General features: G+C 36.6%; 1 protein-coding gene across 1 annotated transcript in view; it reads left to right on the forward strand.

Moving 5' to 3' along the window:
- Window positions 1–4722: 4722 nt before the first annotated feature.
- SAV1 (salvador family WW domain containing protein 1) overlaps window positions 4723–19274 on the forward strand; it is a 93931-nt gene continuing 79379 nt past the window's right edge. Inside the window, exons 1-2 of the mRNA XM_044664749.1 lie at window positions 4723–5110; window positions 15302–15742. Coding sequence (XP_044520684.1) covers window positions 5017–5110; window positions 15302–15742 — 535 coding nt within the window. The 5' untranslated portion in view covers window positions 4723–5016. The remainder of the gene's footprint in view (window positions 5111–15301; window positions 15743–19274) is intronic.

A 19274-nucleotide genomic window follows, 5' to 3' on the forward strand; every position in this document is an offset into this window, starting at 1 on the left:
AAACAAGGATGCCCATTGTCACCTCTATTATTTAACATTGTACTAGAAACACTAGCAGTAGTAATTAGAGTAGAAAAAGAAATTGAAGGTATCAAAATAGGCAATGAGGAGACTAAGCTATCACTCTTTGCAGATGATATGATGGTCTACTTAAAAAATCCTAGAGAATCAACTAAAAAGCTTAGTAGAAATAATCAACAACTTTAGCAAAGTTGCAGGATACAAAATAAATGCACATAAATCACTAGCATTTCTATATATTTCCAATACATCATAGGAGCAAGAGAAATCATCCTAGACAATATAAAATACTTAGGAATCTATCTACCAAAACAAACACGGGAATTATAGGAACACAACTACAAAACACTTTCCAAACAATTAAAACTAGATCTAAACAACTGAAAAAAACATTGATTGCTCATGGGTAGGACGAGCTAACATAATAAAAATGACCATTCTACCCAAATTAATTTACTTATTTAGTGCCACACCTATGAAATATCAAGAAATTTTATTTATAGAATTAGAAAAAACTATAACAAAGTTCATTTGGAAGAACAAAAGATCAAGAATGTCAAGGGAAATAATGAAAAAAAAACTGTGAATGAAGACGGCCTAGCAGTGCCAGATATTAAACTATATTATAAAGCAGCAGTCATCAAAACAATATGGTACTGGCTAAGAGACATAAGGGAGGATCACAAAAATCCACTATTTGACAAAAACTGCTGGGAAATTTGGAAAACAATATGGGAGAGAATAGGTTTAGATCAACATCTCGCACCCTACACCAAGACAAATTCAGAATGGGTGAATAACTTGAATATAAAGAAGGAAACTATATAAGAAAATTAGGCAAACACAGAATAGTATACTTGTCAGATATCTGGGAAAGGAAAGATTTTAAAACCAAGCAAGAGTTTGAAAAAATTACAAAATGTAAAATAAATAATTTTGATTATATTAAATTAAAAAGTTTTTGTACAAACAAAAACAATGCAACCAAAATCAGAAGGGAAGCAACAAACTGGGAAAAAATCTTTATAACAAAAAACTCTGACAAAGGTCTAATTACTCAAATATACAGGGAGCTAAATCAGTTATACAAAAAAATCAACTCATTTCCCAATCAATAAATGGGCAAGGGGCATGAATAGGCAATTTTCAGATAAAGAAATCAAAACTATCAATAAGCACTTGAAAAAGTGTTCTAAATCTCTAATAATTAGAGAAATGCAAATCAAAACAACTCTGAGGTATCACCTCACACCCAGCAGACTGACTAAAATGACAGCAGGGGAAAGTAATGAATCTTGGCGGGGATGTGGCAAAATTGGGACATTAATGCACTGCTGGTGGAGTTGTGAATTGATCCAACCATTCTGGATGGCAATTTGGAACTAGGCCCACAGAGAGCTAAAAGATTGCCTGCCCTTTGATCCAGCCATACTATTGCTGGGTTTGTACCCCAAAGAGATCATAGGGAAAAAGACATGTACAAAAATATTTATAGCTGTGCTATTTGTGGTGGCAAAGAACTGGAAAAAGAGGGTATGCCCTTCAATTGGGGAATGGCTAAACAAATTGTGGTATATGTTGGTGATGGAATACTATTGTGCTGAAAGGAATAATAAACTGGAGGAATTCTATGTGAACTATTCGGAATGACCTCCAGGAACTGATGCAGAGTGAAAGGGGCAGAACCAGGAGAACATTGTACACAGAGACTGATACACTGTGGTAAAATCAAATGTAATGGACTTCTATACTAGGAGCAATACAATGACCCAGGACAACTCTGAGGGATTTATGGAAAAGAACAATACCCACATTCAGAGGAAGAACTACAGGAGAGGAAACACAGAAGAAAAACAACTGCTTGAACACCTGGGTTGAGGTGGACATGATTTGGGATGTAGTCTCTAAACAACCACTTTAGTAGAACTATCAATAATATGGAAGTAGGTAACACATGAAGAAACTAGTGGAAATGTGAGTTGCGTACGGGGGTTGGGGGTGTTGGAGGGAAGAGTGTAAGAACATGAATCATGTAACCATGGAAAAATTTTTTTTCTAAAAAAAAATAAAAAAAAAATTAATGATTGACTTTTATTCAGAAATTTCCCATTGTCTATTGTTTATTTCTTCAGTAATTCTATTGGCAGGGGAAGCTGGGTGGCTCAGTTGATTGAGAGCAAGGCCTAGAGAAAGGAAGTCCTAGGTTCAAATCTGGCCTTCCTAGCTGTTTGATCCTGGGTAAGTCAATTAGCCCCCATTGCCTTACCCTTACCACTCTTCTGCTTTGGAACCAATATTTAGGATTGATTCTAAGACAGAAGGTAAGGGTTTAAAAAAAATCATTCTATCAGCAACTTCTACCTCTTGCTTTTTATAATCCCAGAATTACACATAATTATGAATAAATCATGTCAATTTTATCTAATTCTTATCTACATATGACTTATTGTGTCTCTTGCCACATGAAGGCAAATTGTTTACTTTCATTGGTCACTGATATCAATCACAAAGTATATTATTACTTAGTAACCAAAACTGAAAGTCCATCATGTCTGTTCATTTCATTGGTCATTTCTGAAACTTTAGGGAGGATCTTCTTTTAAGGTATAATCTCATCATTGGATTTACTGTATAGTCCACCATAAATCTCTATTCTCCACTGGTCTTTTCACTGGCCAAAATTCTCCTAATTATTCCTTCTTCCTGTTCAAATCTTTCAATACTGTTTTAAAATTCTTATCTCTTCCTTTGATTTTATACAGAGGGGTATGGGTAAGACCATCAGATGAATTTTTCTATGAATAATCAAACATAAATTTTAATTTCAACTGTAGGGCATAGTTTTAAAATATTATATCTACTCTATTACTTCTGAGCTAGGAACAGAAACTATCCTATAGATCTCCCTGGACCAATCTGCATTTTGAGTTTTTTATATACTTTCCAAGTTGCCTCAGTAGATACAGTGCCAGTCCTGGAGTCAGGAAGAGTATCCTTTCTGAGTTCAAATCTGGCCTCAGACATTAATTAGTTGTGTGACCATAGTCACTTCACTCTGTTTGCCTCAGTTTCCTCATATGCAAAATGAATTGTAAAAGGAAATAGCAAGTATCTTTGCCAAGAAAAACCCAAAAAGGAGTTACCAAAAGTTGGACACAACTGAAATGTGAAATATGACCTTTTTACCTTCGTCTCCTAGCTTCTCTGGCTTCCTTTAGTCTCAACTAAAATTCCATTTTCTGCAAGGAGTCCTTCCCATTTCTCTTAATGCTTAATAATGCTTCCTTTAATTTTATTTACAATTTCTACTATATATATGCTATTCCTTTAAAGTTGTTTTCTCCTTTATATTATGAGCTCCTTTCAAAGTACCTACTTTATTTATATTTATTTGTAACTGTAGTGCTTTGCATTTGCATTCTAAACAGTCCATAGTTTCTAATAACCTGCAGCTTGTTCTGCACTGAAAGTGTAACATGCTTCAAACAAGGACTACTTAAATCTATTTGTTCAATTACTTGGAATTTGGTAAAAGAATCAATTTAATTAAATTAATATTTACATAAATATTATTTGTTGTAAATACAGCACATGTTGCACATTTTACACATTTTCAGACTTTTGATAGATTGATCAATTAGAAAATTAGGTAATGATTTTTTTCTTTTTTCCCCCCCTTTATTAAAATGAATCAAAGGCATCTATTTTAGTAACTAACTTGCCAATTGTATCCTCTAAGAAAACAACTTCAAGAAATAAAATTATCACGCAATGATAAATTGGTAGTATCAAAGACTGGTAGCTGAAAGTATAGCTTTAATAAGTCTAATTCTTAATGAAAATTTAAGGAATATTGGGGCTTCTGTTCAGGATTCAGTCCTTTAAGTAAGGAGAAGAAACAGGCAACATTTCAGGTTCTAGCAATCATGATTTTAGGTACTCTGTTACAAAACTGGCCTGATAATTCTGCCTTTAAGGTAGATTACACACACAGGACAGAAGAAAGATAGGAAATCTGGTTGCTCATGTTTTTGGGTTTCTCTGTAATATTATTTGCTAATTTAAAAGAAAATAATAGTATGCAAAATTTTATTAGTCAAAAGCTGGTTCAACTAAATAATTACATATTAAGAACCAAATATAATTAGTTCAATATAATCTATAAATTAACTAATTTATAAATAAATATATATTTTGTATACAATGCACACACAATTCTGAATAACTGCTTTTGAAGTTACGTTGTAAATTAAAACATTTCTAACTATAGATCTTTGCATTTTGACCTGGCAGTACAAGCTCATGTACAGATGCAAAAACTGATTCTCTCCCCTTTCCCCCTGTCTTCCCTTCCCTTCTTCTCGTAAAGGGGCTGAAAATTTTTTTCACCCGGGGTAATCTGGAGAACGGAATGTAACAAAGTCTTTTCCCCTCCTATCTTCAAGTACCCTTCTTTCTCTTCTTCCTCAAGAGATTAATTAAGAACCCTGACCTTGTCTTCCCCAAGTCAGTAAAAACTTTCCCAGCGGTATGCTTTAGCTAGAGGTACTGGAGAAGAGGCGGAAGAGGCACGTGCTGCGTAACATTCCCCAGAATCCCCTGCAGCCTCCGGGAAAAATTACCGGCGCAGGAGGCTACGGTGGTTGTGGTTCCAGGGCACAGGCCGAGCCACTGTGGATCATGGCTCTGGCTTCCTTTGGTTATACTTCTCTTCCAGTGTCTCTGGGCAGTCCCGCGGAACAGGGGAGCTTTCGTAAAGTTTCTGACGTGAGTGTACAAAGTGGCCGGCACACTTAGCAACCCTGTAACATGCAGCAGTTTCTACGGAGGAACGGGGGCTATAGAGCAGCAGGCAGCTGCAGCTTGGAGGAAGCGGTGGAAAGTAGGTTGCGGCGCTGAACCCTGGTACGGTCGGAGATCTGAGCTCAGCGCTCTAGGAAAGTTCGATTGGCTGTTGGGAGACATCCATCCGGTGGCTCGGGACCGTTCGACGAGATGTTGTCCCGAAAGAAAACTAAGAATGAAGTGTCCAAACCATCCGAGGTGCAGGGGAAATACGTAAAGAAGGAGACATCGCCACTGCTGCGGAGTGAGTCCTTGGCGAATGGGAGAGGGGGCAGGGGTGTGGTGGCGGCGCGGAGAAACTCGTGGCCCTACAGTGGGAAGTAAGGGCAGTATTCGATTGGCTCTTTGGTCCCTTTTGGGCCTAAAGCTTGGAATCTTTAGGTTTGGTTTTTGCTCACGGAGAGGGAGTAGAACTTGGAAGCTGGCAGGAGCCGTGGAGGGTTGAGAATGTGTGTTTAGTTGGTGCTGTGTGAATGAAGATTTGAGTCGGATTTGTGCGGCATATCGGCCTGGAACCTGGGGCTGCCAGCAGTAGGCGGGAAGGGAAAGAAAGACCAGGTGCAAGAGTGGCAAAAACCTCTAGTTTTGTCTGTTTATCAGCAGTTATCCTCTACTTTTGGCCAGAAACAAAAAGGCCTTCATATAACTGGGGTTTGCCTGATTACTTCTCTTGGTCTCATTGACTAATTTTAAGTCACAGGTTTCAATTATGTCTTTTTTTGGTTTGTTTTGCTGGTATTCGCTTTCCAAAAAACTTAAAACTTAATATGTGTAAAAAGAGATAATCAAAACCTTTTCCCTGGGGCAGAGTGTCATGTTTACATGTCACCCTATAGTTTTGTTAGCCTTGTCTCATGTTTAATAAAAGAGAAGATAATGTAAATTTTGATTCTCCAGGGAATTAACTATCAAGATGTTTAAATTATAAGTATTTGGAAACTGGTTTCAGCTTTTAGACATCTAGTTAAAACAGTAAATTGCTTTTAAAGGTGTGCTATGTGCCAGGTCAGTATAGATATAAAAATAAAAAATTAATTGTCCCCTGCTTTCAAAGAACTTCGATTCCGTATATGTAAACTTACAGATAAATAAACAGTAAGAATTTCAAGAAAAGCATTAGCAGATGGAGAGGTGTCACTTGAGTTAACTTGATGAAAAGACAGGGATTCTAAGGCGTAGAAGAGAGAGGGAAGTTTAAGGAAAATAGGATAGTCACTGCAGGAGATGGTATATCCTGTAGGAAGAACAACAGCAAATAGGCCAGTTTGATTGGATCACTGAATACATAAGTAAATAAATAAATGAAAAAGCATTTATTGAGGCATACTATGTGACAATTACTGTTTTAGGTGCTGGATATACAACTATAAAAGTGAGACATTCAGTAAACATTAATTGCCTGCTTTTCTGTAATTTCAAACTTTTTGACCCTATTTAGGGTTTTCTTGTCAAAGAGACCAGAATGGTTTACATTTCCTTCTCCAGCTCATTTTACAGATGAGGAAACTGAGGCAAACAGGGTTGTTACATGTCTTGCCCTGGCCACATGTCCAATGTCACATTTGAACTCAAATCTTCTTGACTCCAGGCCCAGAGTAAATAGAGCTTTACTGCACTACTTTGCTGCCCTTATTAAATGCCTGAGGATAAGAAAGTTTCTGCCCTCCCAATCCAGTGAGAGAGAAAACACCCAAAAAACTATATACAAAGAAGTATACAGGATAAGTAGTAAATAATCAACAAGGAAGATAATAGAATTAAGAGATATGGGGAGGGAGGGAGGGAGAAGGGAGTAAACATTTATATAGAACTCACTGTGCTAAGTTCTTTACAAACAAACAAAAAAAAAGGTTTTTTTACAGTGTGCATTTACTTGGGATTAGGAAACACTTTTTATATAAAGTGAGATTTTAGCTGGGATTCGAGGAAGCCTTTTAAGCCAAGAGGTAAAGATGCCATGAAAATGCTGAGAATAGAGTATCTTGTTCGGGGACAGCTAGGAGGCCTATGTCACTGGATGGAAAAGTCTGAGGGCAGTAGGGTTGTGGGAGGTAGTTTGTAAAAGACTTTGAACAAATCGCTTTGGATAGAGTAGGGAGACATAAGGCAGGCAGACCAACTTCATATCAAGGTGAAAATGGTGAGAGTGAGGATACATTTTGGTTTTTGGGGTTCTGAGAGGATGATGGAAAGTTTGGAAGGTGGAGTAATGGGAGAAAGACAGTGAGTTCAATTTTGGACCTATTGAGCTTAAAATGTCTATAAGACATATATGTTGTAAACATTTGGAAATATGACACTAAGCCACTTGGTTAGGGTTGGATAATTAAATTTGAGAATCATAAGCATAAATATGATAAGAGAATCCATAGGATCTGATGAGATTATTAGTAAAAAGTATTATATAGAGACTAGAGAAGAAGTCCCAAAACAGCCCTCTGGGTCATCCAAAGATTAATGGGCCTGACTTGGATGAAGATCTGAGAAAGAGCAGCAATATATGTAGGAGGAGAATTAGAAGAGTGCAGTGTTCTGAATTGATAATTGAGAAGAAGGTGATCAACATTATCAAAGATTTAAGAGAGGTCAGGATTGGAGGACACTGGATTTGGCTATTGAGACATTATTGTTAAATATTATTGTGAGAACAATAAGTTCAGAAGAAACCAGATTGTTGATAGTTAACTAGAGAGTCAAAGAAAAGGAAGTGGAAGCATCTGTTATACATGACCTTTTTTGAAAAATTTAGCCACAAAAGGTTGAAGAGATAGATATAGATGTAAGAATGAGAGTTTTTTGAGGATGAGGAGACATGACTGTGTTTCAGGCAGGAGGGAAGTATAGTCAAGGAGAGACTGTAGATAAATGAAAGAAATGATGTGATAGAGGGGGCAGTCTTTTGGAGGAGATGGGATAAAATGGGATCACTAGTGTAGGTAGAGGTGTTTGCTTGGCAAAGAGAAGGACCACTTCATTTGAGGGGTGAAGGAGGAATTTTAGCCATATGCATCTGAATGATATTAGATGAGGAGGTGGAGAAGGGTGAATAGGCTTAATTTTTTTTCCAGTAAAATATGGAGCAAGATGAGGGATGTAGAGGTTTGCAAAAACATCTGTGGAGAGTGGCATAGTGATTTTAGGAAAGTAAGAGGGATTGCCTATCAGTAATGAGGCCACTATTGTAGTTATGTAGCAAATTTGTTTTGTTATTTCATTCAGAACAGTTGTGTGATTTTCTTCTTTTGAATGCATTTGTATAATGATACACACTGGGAATATGGAGTAGTATAAGACTGAAGTTTGGCAGGGTATAATTGGCCTTATGATAAGGGGACAAGGCACTCAAGAGAAGAGAACATAGTAGAGTTTAACAGATTTGCCAAAGAGTCAAGATTGGAAAAGGAGGCCAGTGCAAAGGTGCCTATATTGCCTAGGAGAGAAGTAAGGGGTTTGAGATCATATTGTGGACAGATAGCAGGGTTTGGTAATGGAATATAGAGGGAGGTATAGAAAGCCAATAGATTATATTTAGATAAGGACATTTCAGAATTCATTTGTGGTTAATGGGTATGATCATCTTGTGTGGCTTGGGGGACATGGGACATGAATAGATTGAGGAATTATAGAGTTATTATGTTTGAGGGAGGGCCAGTATATGATGAAGTCCCCTAGTATCAGGGCAAGAATTGGAAAGGAAAGATTGTGAGCCAAATACTTAATTCTTTGATGAAGGAAGGGGAGGATCCTGGAGATCTATAGACAACAGGTATCCGGATTTTGATTGGGAAGTAGATGTGGATTGTATTGACTCAAAGTATGAGAACTTTCTGATTGTTAGTAGGGGGAAAACCTAGAAGTAACAATAAGAAATAAGGAATATTCCAGTTACCCCACTTGGATCCCTGAATCTAAAGGAATGAGTTCAGCTTGGTCTGGAAAGTGTAACCATAAAGGCTGTGTCATCAGAAGAGAGCCTCCTTTTATTGACAACTAGAAGAGAGGAGTGGAAAGGAAAAGATTTAAGATGAAAGCAGATTTGTTGCTTGTTGATCAGGAGTTCCAGACACAGCAGAATGGATGTTTGGGACTTCCGGGTTAGGGGTTGAAGAGAATAGGAATAAAAAATTGGGTAAGTGGAGGAAGGGGGATTGAGTTTTAGATGATGATCAACTTAGGTTCAGAATCATTAGGATGTGGAAGGTGTCACCAGTTGTTTGTTAATCATTAAGGATAAAATTTAGAGAGACTTTCAAAGTCAATATTATTATGGCCTAAGGGTGGTTATTTCAGTTGCTTAGGCAGTTTAAAGAAAAGAACAAGATCTTGGAGCTTAAGTAGTGATGATACTCTCCTTCCAGGTAATGCAGGACAACCAGCTGGATGCTTGAGCTCTCTCCCAACTCCTTAGTAGCTGCAGAGAGTCCTAGTCTGCAAGGATCTTTCTAATAAAGGGAAACAATATATAAAATGAAACTAGACAGAGAAGGGAATTTTTAGTTTGAGGAGCTATAAGAACAGTGAATAGACAAAATGAGACCAGAATGAAGTAATACAACAAAGCTTTATTTAGAGGAAAAGAGGGGGCAAAGGGGGTTAGGAGGCTGCTGGCAGTGAAGTGGCAGTGGAGTGGGGGGAGGGAGGAGAAACGGAGAGGGAGGAGGAGTCAGAAACCAGTGGATGGCTAGGGGTCTCCACCTGAGAGGAGAAGGGGGCAATCTCTTATAGCTTGGTTGTCTGGGATGAGGTAAACTTGATTGCCTCTATTGGTCCAGATGAAGTGACTTGGATCCAGTTCATTGGATGACCCTTAGGGCTTTGGGGGTGGGGGCTTTTGGTTCCCAGGCTTGTATAGTCCTTAGTATGTTTAATTAAGTCCAGAATATCATGAATTTGTCAGGTCACAGCAAAGGAAGTAACAGTGCCCTATGAACTACTTGTTTGTACTGGAGTTCTAGCAGGTGCAGGGGAAGGGGGTGCTATTGATCTCAGTAGGGATTGGGGAAAGGTGGGGCTTCTGTCCCATGGTTTATCACATATTGACATAACCTTTTCAGACACAGAGATTACATTGATTTGATAATTGAGCATGAGATGGAAAGGGGCAGGATTGGTGGAAATGGTAGGCTACTTGGGCAAATGGCAAGGTAGCTTGGTTGGATATGCGAGATGATATACAGGCTGCTAGAGATAGATAGTATGCTTAGGTGAGTTTGCAGAGCAGAAGAATTTGTATTTTATCCCAGAGGTTCTAGAAGAGTGTATAAGAGTGGTTTTGTGGCGGTAGAATTGATAAAAATTGGGAACTTATGGGGAATTAGAATTGAGTTATATGCTTTGTGTTAATAATACTATGGTTTCCCTGCTATAACTTATATTAACTTAGTATGGATGCTTAACACTGCCATTAGACAGATAATTAGATCACATTTAAGGTTTATAAAGCACCCAAAGTAACTCTGTGACATATAGTGCAATTATTATCTATTCTCTCTTATAATTGAGGGAATCAAGATTCAAAGAAGCATAGTGATTTGCTAATTATCACACAAACAATAATTATCACACAAACAATAATTATCTGAGCCATCCTTTGAACTCATATCCCTTAGCTTAAAAACCATTGCTCTTGGGGGCAGCTAGGTGGATCAGTGGATTGAGAGTCAGGCCCAGATATGGGAGGTCCTGGGTTCAAATATGACCTCAGACACTTCCTAGCTGTGTGACCCTGGGCAAGTCACTTAACCCCCATTGCCTAGCCCTTACTGCTTGTCTGCCTTGGAACCAAGAAGGTAAGAGTTTAAATTAAAAAAAAAAAAACAAACAACCAACTCTTTACCACATATCACTAGAGAACAAAGTCTCTCTATAGAACTTTCCCTGATGACATATATGATTTTTTCTAAACAGTTGCCCTAAATAGCATTAATATTTTAATCACACAGTAGAGAAAAACTACAAAATTGTTTTTATTGGTATTGGTATTTTACTGGCAAGATTTTGGTTGATAAGGTAATTGTAGAAGTTTAAAGAGACTATTCTACCATTGTAGAATTTTAAAGAGAGTTAAAATAGCCTCCATGGTTTGGTTTCCATCTAATTGAACAATTCCTAGGAAGTTTTGGGAATTTTTAGTTAGGCTCATTTCCCCCCTACTTCCTTTAGCCTACATCCCCTTTTCAATACAATGTATTTCCTTAGCATGTATTTTTAAATGTTAAAATATCTGTGTAAAGTTCATTTACTGAAATAAAAGAAACTTCAAACCAGCAGATAATTTTATAATTTTCTAGGATCATTGCAATAAGTTGTCATGTTAATTTAATTAATATCATTAATTAATACTATTGTTGGGACTTGCTTTTAAAACTATGTTGTTTCTTTTCATAGCTTTATATCTTTTCAAGCCCCTGCACCCACATACCAGTCTAATTTAACTAATAACTTATGGTTTGTTATATAGTAAGCTTGCCTATTATTTAAAAATATATGAAATAATGAACTGTGCCATATAATTAACTAACTACTTATATTGTTACAATTAGATTTTATTCTTGATTTACTACTATTCCACAGTGGGGAGAGATGGTAGAAACAATGATTAGAATCATTGGGGAGGAATTCCAGTAGAGAAGGTTTTGTAAAGAAAAAATTTTCAATTATTAGAGCTGTCCAATAGTGGAATGGGTTGCCACATTAGTAAGTTTCTTATCACTGAAGCTTTTCAGGCACAGGCTGATTGATCACGTGAGGACATTGGAGTAAACTGTTCTATGCAGTTCCTTCTGGTACTAAGGTTTGATCAATTATCACCCTCTCAGGTCTAGTTTTTCAGGTCTTCATTTCTGTTTCTATGAGTCAGAAAGCAATTATAGCCTGTTAATCTGATGGTTAAGCTCTGCTTTCCCCAAAAGTAAGCAAAAAATGAGCAGAAATTTAGCTTTCAGGTAACAGTAATTTCAGAACTTAAAAAAATTTTATTCAGTACAAGTGACTTTGTGAAAGTCATTATTCTCATTACACTTCTGTTGAATTGTAATTTTCTTCAAGGCATTGTTTCAGATTGTTTTTTAATTAGTTCCACGAATCAGTTTTATATAAGATTTTGATTTTTCATACTTATAAAGATACTACAAAACTTTGTGAATTAGACCCACTTTTGTATCACCAATTATCTTCATTTTTTTAAATCAACTTCATAAATACAAGATGGAGGAGGAATAAATTAGATTGCAGTTCATCTGAAAATGATCCATTAATTAGGGACTTTGGAGGATTAATAAGCTTGAGTCAGCAATATAATGTGGTATTTTTTATTTTTACTCCAAGTGCCTAGCATTTTGCCTGCTTGGCACAATAGCTACTTAACTAATTGATGGTCATTTTTGTTCTGCCCTTTCTAATACAAAGGTCATTTGTATTACAAAGGCAGATGAAAAAACAGAATTAAATTAAGAACAGAGTGACTGGTTTTCTCCCAAATTAAATTTATTCCACCTTCTCAGAGCAGCAGTCCTATGATTATTTTGAACCTCCTTTTTATCCCAATTATCTTTTTTTTTTTTTTTAAGCTCAGGTTTTCTGTATTTTTTCAGGCTAGAAGGGCATTGCCTATTCACAGGCCTGATTCCACTATTGATTAGCAAGTGAGCTTTGACCTGCTCTGTTTGTGACTCAGGCCCGTTTACACTATGCATCCCTTTCCCTTAGGCCACATGGAACCCTTCTTCCCCTTCCCCAGGGTTCACTAAAATGGTAGTAGACTTTGTACAGAGACCTGATTACCTTAGTTCATTTTAGTTCAGAATTCCAGAGCACAAGAGATCCACCAGCCTTAGCCTTTCTTGTAGCAGGGATTACAAGTGTGTTGCCACCACACCTGGCCATGATATACTTTTTTTTGGGGGGGGGGGGTTAAAAGGTACAGTACAATCATTTTTTTCCCAAACATTTATTAATATTCATTTTTAACATGGTTACATGATTCATGCTCCTCCTTTCCCCTTCGCCCCCCCGCACCCCCCACCCATGGCCGATGCACATTTTGTCATGTGTCCTTGATCAAGACCAATTTCCAAATTGTTGGTAGTTGCATTGGTGTGGTAGAGTACAATCATTTTTAATCTAAGAAAACAGCAGATAAGTTATATTTTAAGGTAATGAAAACAATTTGGATGGCTGTATTTATTTATATTGGGGTACTTTATAACACGAGTCCAGACACCCAGAAACTCGATAATTGGAACCATTATTTATTGATTAAAGAAGGAGGAAAGAAAAAAATTAGTATTATTACTATGGGACAGTTTCCCCTAGTGGAAAACTGTGCAGACTAACAGTACAATATAGCTTATATAGGTTTACATGATACAAGGCTATTCCCTTTCACATCTAGGCTCTTATTTGTCTAGACAAAACTCATCACAAAACATTGGTAGTGATAAGTGGGTGACATTTAGGATATTTACTCTTCACATATACCTAAACACTCAACCTTAGTTAGCTATATGTTTACCCTACATTCTATCCTAACCTATTTGTATGTACCAAAACACTCATCCCCAGTTAACTATGAGTGTTTCTTTTATATTCCATCCTGACCCATTTGTTTGTTCTGGTGTCCTTTTGATATCTGTAGGGGGAATTTATGACTGACCTTTCACTTGCCTAGGTTGCTTGGCCTCCTAGAGGGATTAGGTGAGTTTCCTAAATAATGCAGGAATGGATTAATCTACTTCAATTCTACTTTATTCTCTGACCTATTTCATTTATTTAGTCTACTTCATGTTTAGAATTCCACAGGACTTTCTTTTGATTTTCCTGCTTTATGAGCCAAAGAAAATTATATTAAGTTTATTTATTAGTGATTCTAAGTGTTTTCATAACAATTAAATATAAGTGAATTTAACATATAAGAAGAGTTATATATATAGTCCTTCTATAGTCCTTTTTGTTATCTTAGCTTTCCACATCAGGTGTAACTCATTCTTTATTTTAGCATTCCTAACACCATTCATTTTTATATCATGTTTTTTACTATCTTGTCAGCTTTTGTAATAAAGATTTAAAAATAAATAGGGTTAAAAAGTCAGATCAAAACCAACACATCAGCTATGTCTGTTTATTTATTTCCAAGCCCCTATCTCAACAAAGAAGTATGGAAAGCATATTTTCTTAACTCTTTTTAGGATGAAATTTGGGTATTTTAAATATACAATATTCCTAATGATCTTTTATCAAATGAGGTAACATCTGTAAAGTACTTAGCTTAGTGCCTGGCATTACATAAATGTTGGCTGTTATTATTAGCTATTTTAAGGACCCATTCAGTTCCAAATCTATGATCTTATGAATCTAATTTCAAAGTCTTACACTTGGTTTAAAAAAAATCTCCTTGCAAATATAATTTGGGAAGACATAGGTAGGCAGAAGTTAGAAAAAATATGTAGGCAGTAGTGTGATATGGAAGCCAGAATAGTTGTTGCAATTTTGACCTTCATTGAAAAGGCATAGCTTTTAGAAATAAGGAGCTGGTAGTTTTCCCTGTATTCTGCTCAGTTCAGAGTACACTTAAGGTATTATGTTAAGTTCTGGATACCTCTGATTAGGAAGATCCTTATTAAGCCAGATACTAAAAATATTCAGGAGATTGTAGCCAACATTTTGAACTGATGATATCTAGCTTTTGAGAAGAAAATTAAGTAGGAAGGGACAAGCTTTTTTCAAATATTTGAAGAGCTATTTGTATAAGAAAAAGAGTTGTTCTGTTTGATCCTAGAAGGCAGAACTAAGAGCAATAGAAAGAAGTTTAAAATGGGTAGTACTATTAGGTTTGTTGTCAAGAGGAATTTCCTCACAGTTAGAGCTATAATAGGTCATTTTAGTTCTTCTTCATTTGAGATCTTCAAGTAAAGATTGTAGAGCCATTTAATGTACTTTAGTAGTGCTTCCTTTTTGTTTTTGTTTTTTTTTTTTGTTAGGCCAAATGGCTTCTCATTTCTGAAATTCTGTGATTCTTGATCCCAGAGTGTATTAACTAGAATCAAGTAATTGATAGGGGAAAATATTACTGGGAGGCAGATTTTATTTCATGTGTAAAAACTTTGTGGCATTTAGAATTCTCCAAGACTGGAATAGTCTGCCTCTGAAAATACTTCATTCCTAGTTACTAGAGCTGTTTCAGGCAAAGACTGGTTGATTACTTGCAAGGAATATTATAGAATTATTTCATACTATTGGTAGGGGTCAAATAAATGATTTCTGAAGTCCTAATTCTCAGGATTCTGAGTGTATTGTGACATATCCAAAATAAAATTTTTTAATTGTTTTTTTAACCTATTCTAAAATAATGCCTTTTCTTTGGTGAATTAATTCAAATAGCCCTTGTAAAAAGCTAGTGTTTCCATATTTTGAAGTAGTAATTTTATTGTTATTACAGATCTTATGCCTTCATTCATCCGCCATGGTCCAACGATTCCAAGACGAACTGATATCTGTCTTCCAGATTCAAGCACTCATGCCTTTTCAGCTGGGGATGGAGTAGTTTCCAGAAATCAGAGTTTTCTTAGGACTCCAGTTCAGAGGCCACCTCATGAAATCATGAGGAGAGAGAGCAACAGACTATCCGCACCTTCCTACCTTGCCAGGAGTTTAGCAGATGTCCCTCGGGAATATGGTTCTTCTTCTCAGGGTTTTTTAATGGAGACCAATCCTGCTGTTGAAAATGGTGACTCTAGTTCTTCTTTTTATTATCTGGATGATTTTTACAATAGTCAGAAGAGGCAATCACCTGGAGATCGTGTTCATAAAGACTACAGATATGAATACAACAATGATCTCTTCCAAAGAATTCCACAGAATCAGGGGAGGCATGCGTCAGGTGATTCAAAGTACAAATACTGCGTGTGTTTTTATTCAGATTTGCCCAGTGGTTTTCAGCATGGTCAATACTCTAGTCTGGGCTCACTTACTAACTTGTACTCTTTTGGAGGTCATCCTGTTTAATCCTCCAATATTGCTAACCAGTCTTGTAATTTCAATCATTATTCCTTATAGAGAAAAAGAATGAAAGGAGCCCAGCTTCATTTGTCTTACTGTGTTGAAAATTTTAAAAATAATTTATTTAGAATATTTTTCCATGTTTCCATGATTCATGATTTTTCCCACCCATCTTCTCTCCCCCCACCTGGAGCTGACACGCAATTCCACTAGGTTATACATGTATCATTGTTCAAAACCTATTTACATATTATTCATATTTGCAGTAAAGTGATCTTTTAACGCCAATACCCCAATCATATTCCCATTGAACCACATAATTGATCATATGTTTTTCTTCTGCAGTTCTACTCCCACAATTCTTCCTCTGGATGTGGATAGTGTTCTTTCTCGTTCGATTGTGCCACAATTTATCAGTCTCTGTATACAATGTTCTCCTGGTTCTGTTCCTTTCACTCTGGATCAATTCCTGGAGGTATTTCCAGTATATATAGGAATCTCCAGTTCATTATTCCTTTCAGCACAATAGTATTCTGTCACCATCAGATACCACAGTTTGTTCGGCCATTCCCCAATCTGTGGACACCTCCTCATTTTCCAATTTTTTGCCACCACAAAAAGTGCAGCTATAAATATTTTTATACAAGTATTTTTCCTTATTATCTCTTTGGGGTACAAACCCAGCAGTGGTGTGGCTAGATCAAAGGGCAGGCATTCTTTTAAAAGCCCTTTGGGCACAATTTCCAAATTGCCCTCCAGAATGGTTAGATTAATTCACAACTCCACCAGTAGTGTATTAGTGCCCCAATTTTGCCACATCCTGTACAACATTTATCACTTTCCTTTGTTGTCATACTGGCCAATGCTTTTTCATGTGATTATTCACAGTTTTGATTTCTTCATCTGAGAACTGCCTATTCATATCCCTTGACCATTTGTAGATTGGAAATGGCTTGATTTTTTTTGTAAATTTGACTTCGTTCCTTATATATTTGGGTAATTAAACCTTTGTCAGAGAGTTTTGTTATGAAGATTTTCCCCAAGTTTATTGCTTTCCTTCTGCTTTTGGTTACATTGGTTTGGTTTTTACAAAACCTTTTTAATTTGATGTAATCAAAATCATTCATTTTACATTTTGTTAATGTTCTCTAGCTTGGTCTTAAATTTCTTCCTTCCTGTGATGAAATTTTAATACTCGTACTTCCCAACTTTTTATTTCATTTATAAAAATAAATTCTTTGGAACAGGCCTTTAGCTAGATGAGCTAAAATACAGTTTCCAATAGTTAAAGATTGATTTTTCAACCTTTCTTCCTTTTCCTAACAGTGCTATACGTACTATTTATACTTGATCATTTTTCTCCTTCATCCTTCACTTCCTGTGCCCCCAAAACATTGCTTTGATAATTTAAGATTAATTTATTTTGTAAGTTTGGATACTTTCTTTCCTGGTACACATAATCATAATCCCTCTCCCAGTAAATGGTTGTCAAGAATTACTGAAATCTTCATTGCCCTATGACCAGACTTAGAATAGTTTTTAAACTTTGTGAGACTACTCCAGTTTGTGTCTGCTATGTAGTAGGTGCCTAATGAACGCTTATTGACTTGACTTGGTCTTCAGACTATAGACATTTATTTTCTACTATCAAAGTCTTCTAGATTGGTAGGCATGTTAATATTTGCTCTATGCTGACATGATTTTTAAGAACCCTATGTCATTTCATATATGGTAAGGTTATTGAGTCTGGTTTTAACGGAATTATATTTTAGCAATAGACTTGTTAACTTAATCCATAATAGTTGATTATTTTCTCCTTTGAAATTTCTCATTATCATCTTTGAAGCATGGAAACTTGTCAGATATCCAAAAGTACAATATTAGCCTAATAGGAAGACTTCCTTATCTAGACTATCCTTCTATCATGTTGTCTTTTCCTGTATATTACTGCTTTTAAACCTTGAAAAGTTCCTCACTTTGATTTCCAGTCCCTCTTCTCCTCTATACTTTACTGTGCTCTCTATATAGCTGTGCTGTATCTTTGCTCTGCTTATATTCTACTCTCTTCCCAAATTTGACCCCTTAGTAAATCAGTTCACCTTTTTACTATCCTCTACTCTTGACACTGCCTCCTTTGCTCTATATCCACCTTGCATATACTCTCTCTGGGTGGATGGGATTTTTGTACATCTGATATGAGGGTTTTCCAAGCACTTTTTTTTTCAGGGCTGCTTTCCTCTTCCTTTTATCTGCTACTCATCTCTTACTCAGAGCTTGCACAGCAGCTACCCCGTAGTAAAACTTTCTTGGCAGGAGGACTAAACCTGGTTGAGGGTAACCAGTGGGCTTCAAAACCTGTCATTGAGTTTGGTGGTTATCTGTCCTAACCATGTGAAGACTTCCCAGAATGTATAGATGAGAACAGTTTCTTCCAACAGCCATGAAGGAGGCAAAAGCAGGCATAGTGAAGCACTTTTAAAGTTTGGTTAGACATTGAAGAGGCCAAGGATCATCCATTCATCCTGAGTCATCCCAAGTCATCTTGACATTTGTTACTAGACTTTGATGATACTGGAAGACAGAGTGAGGAAGGTGACTGTGCAACTCTGCTTTACTTAAATCCAGTTTATTCACTGAGACAAAAAATATCACCCTGGCCATTTTACATTTTAGTATTTCATTATTTTATTATTTTACTCCTACCTCAGTAGTCCTGAGGTGACAGGGCAAGTAACAAAGTAGTTGTTGTGGATATCACAACCCTGTACATAGACATCCAAATCATTGTGCTGTTTTCTCACCAGAGACTGCAATGGCATTTGGCAGCCCTTTGGGTATCTGAGCAGCCTTTTTTAAGGACTGTACTACTTAACTTCCTGACTCAAGGAAGGGGCTAGAAAAAGTACCCTAAAAATTGCTTGAAGCTGTCTGCTTCACCTAATCTTGTCCTGCTTACTCTGGCAGGCTAGGATCTTACTTTTCCTTCAAAACACAAAAAAATCTACAAAAACTTTTTTTTTTCAAACATTTATTAATATTCATTTTTAACATGGTTACATGATTCATGCTCCTCCTTTCCCCTTCGCCCCCCGCACTCCCCCCACCCATGACCGATGCACATTTCCACTAGTTTTGTCATGTGTCCTTGATCAAGACGAATTTCCAAATTGTTGGTAGTTGCATTGGTGTGGTAGTTTCGAGTCCACACCCTCAATCATGTCCACCCTGACCCATGCGTTCAAGCAGTTATTTTTCTTATATGTTTCCTCTCTTGCAGTCCTTCCTCTGAATGTGGGTAGCATTCTTTACCATAAATCCCTCAGAATTGTCCTGGGTCATTGTATTGCTGCTGGTACAGAGGTCCATTACATTCAATTTTACCACAGTATATCAGTCTCTGTGTACAATGTTCT

Source organism: Gracilinanus agilis, chromosome 2, assembly GCF_016433145.1.
Source record: "Gracilinanus agilis isolate LMUSP501 chromosome 2, AgileGrace, whole genome shotgun sequence".
In the NCBI taxonomy this organism is placed as follows: domain Eukaryota; kingdom Metazoa; phylum Chordata; class Mammalia; order Didelphimorphia; family Didelphidae; genus Gracilinanus; species Gracilinanus agilis.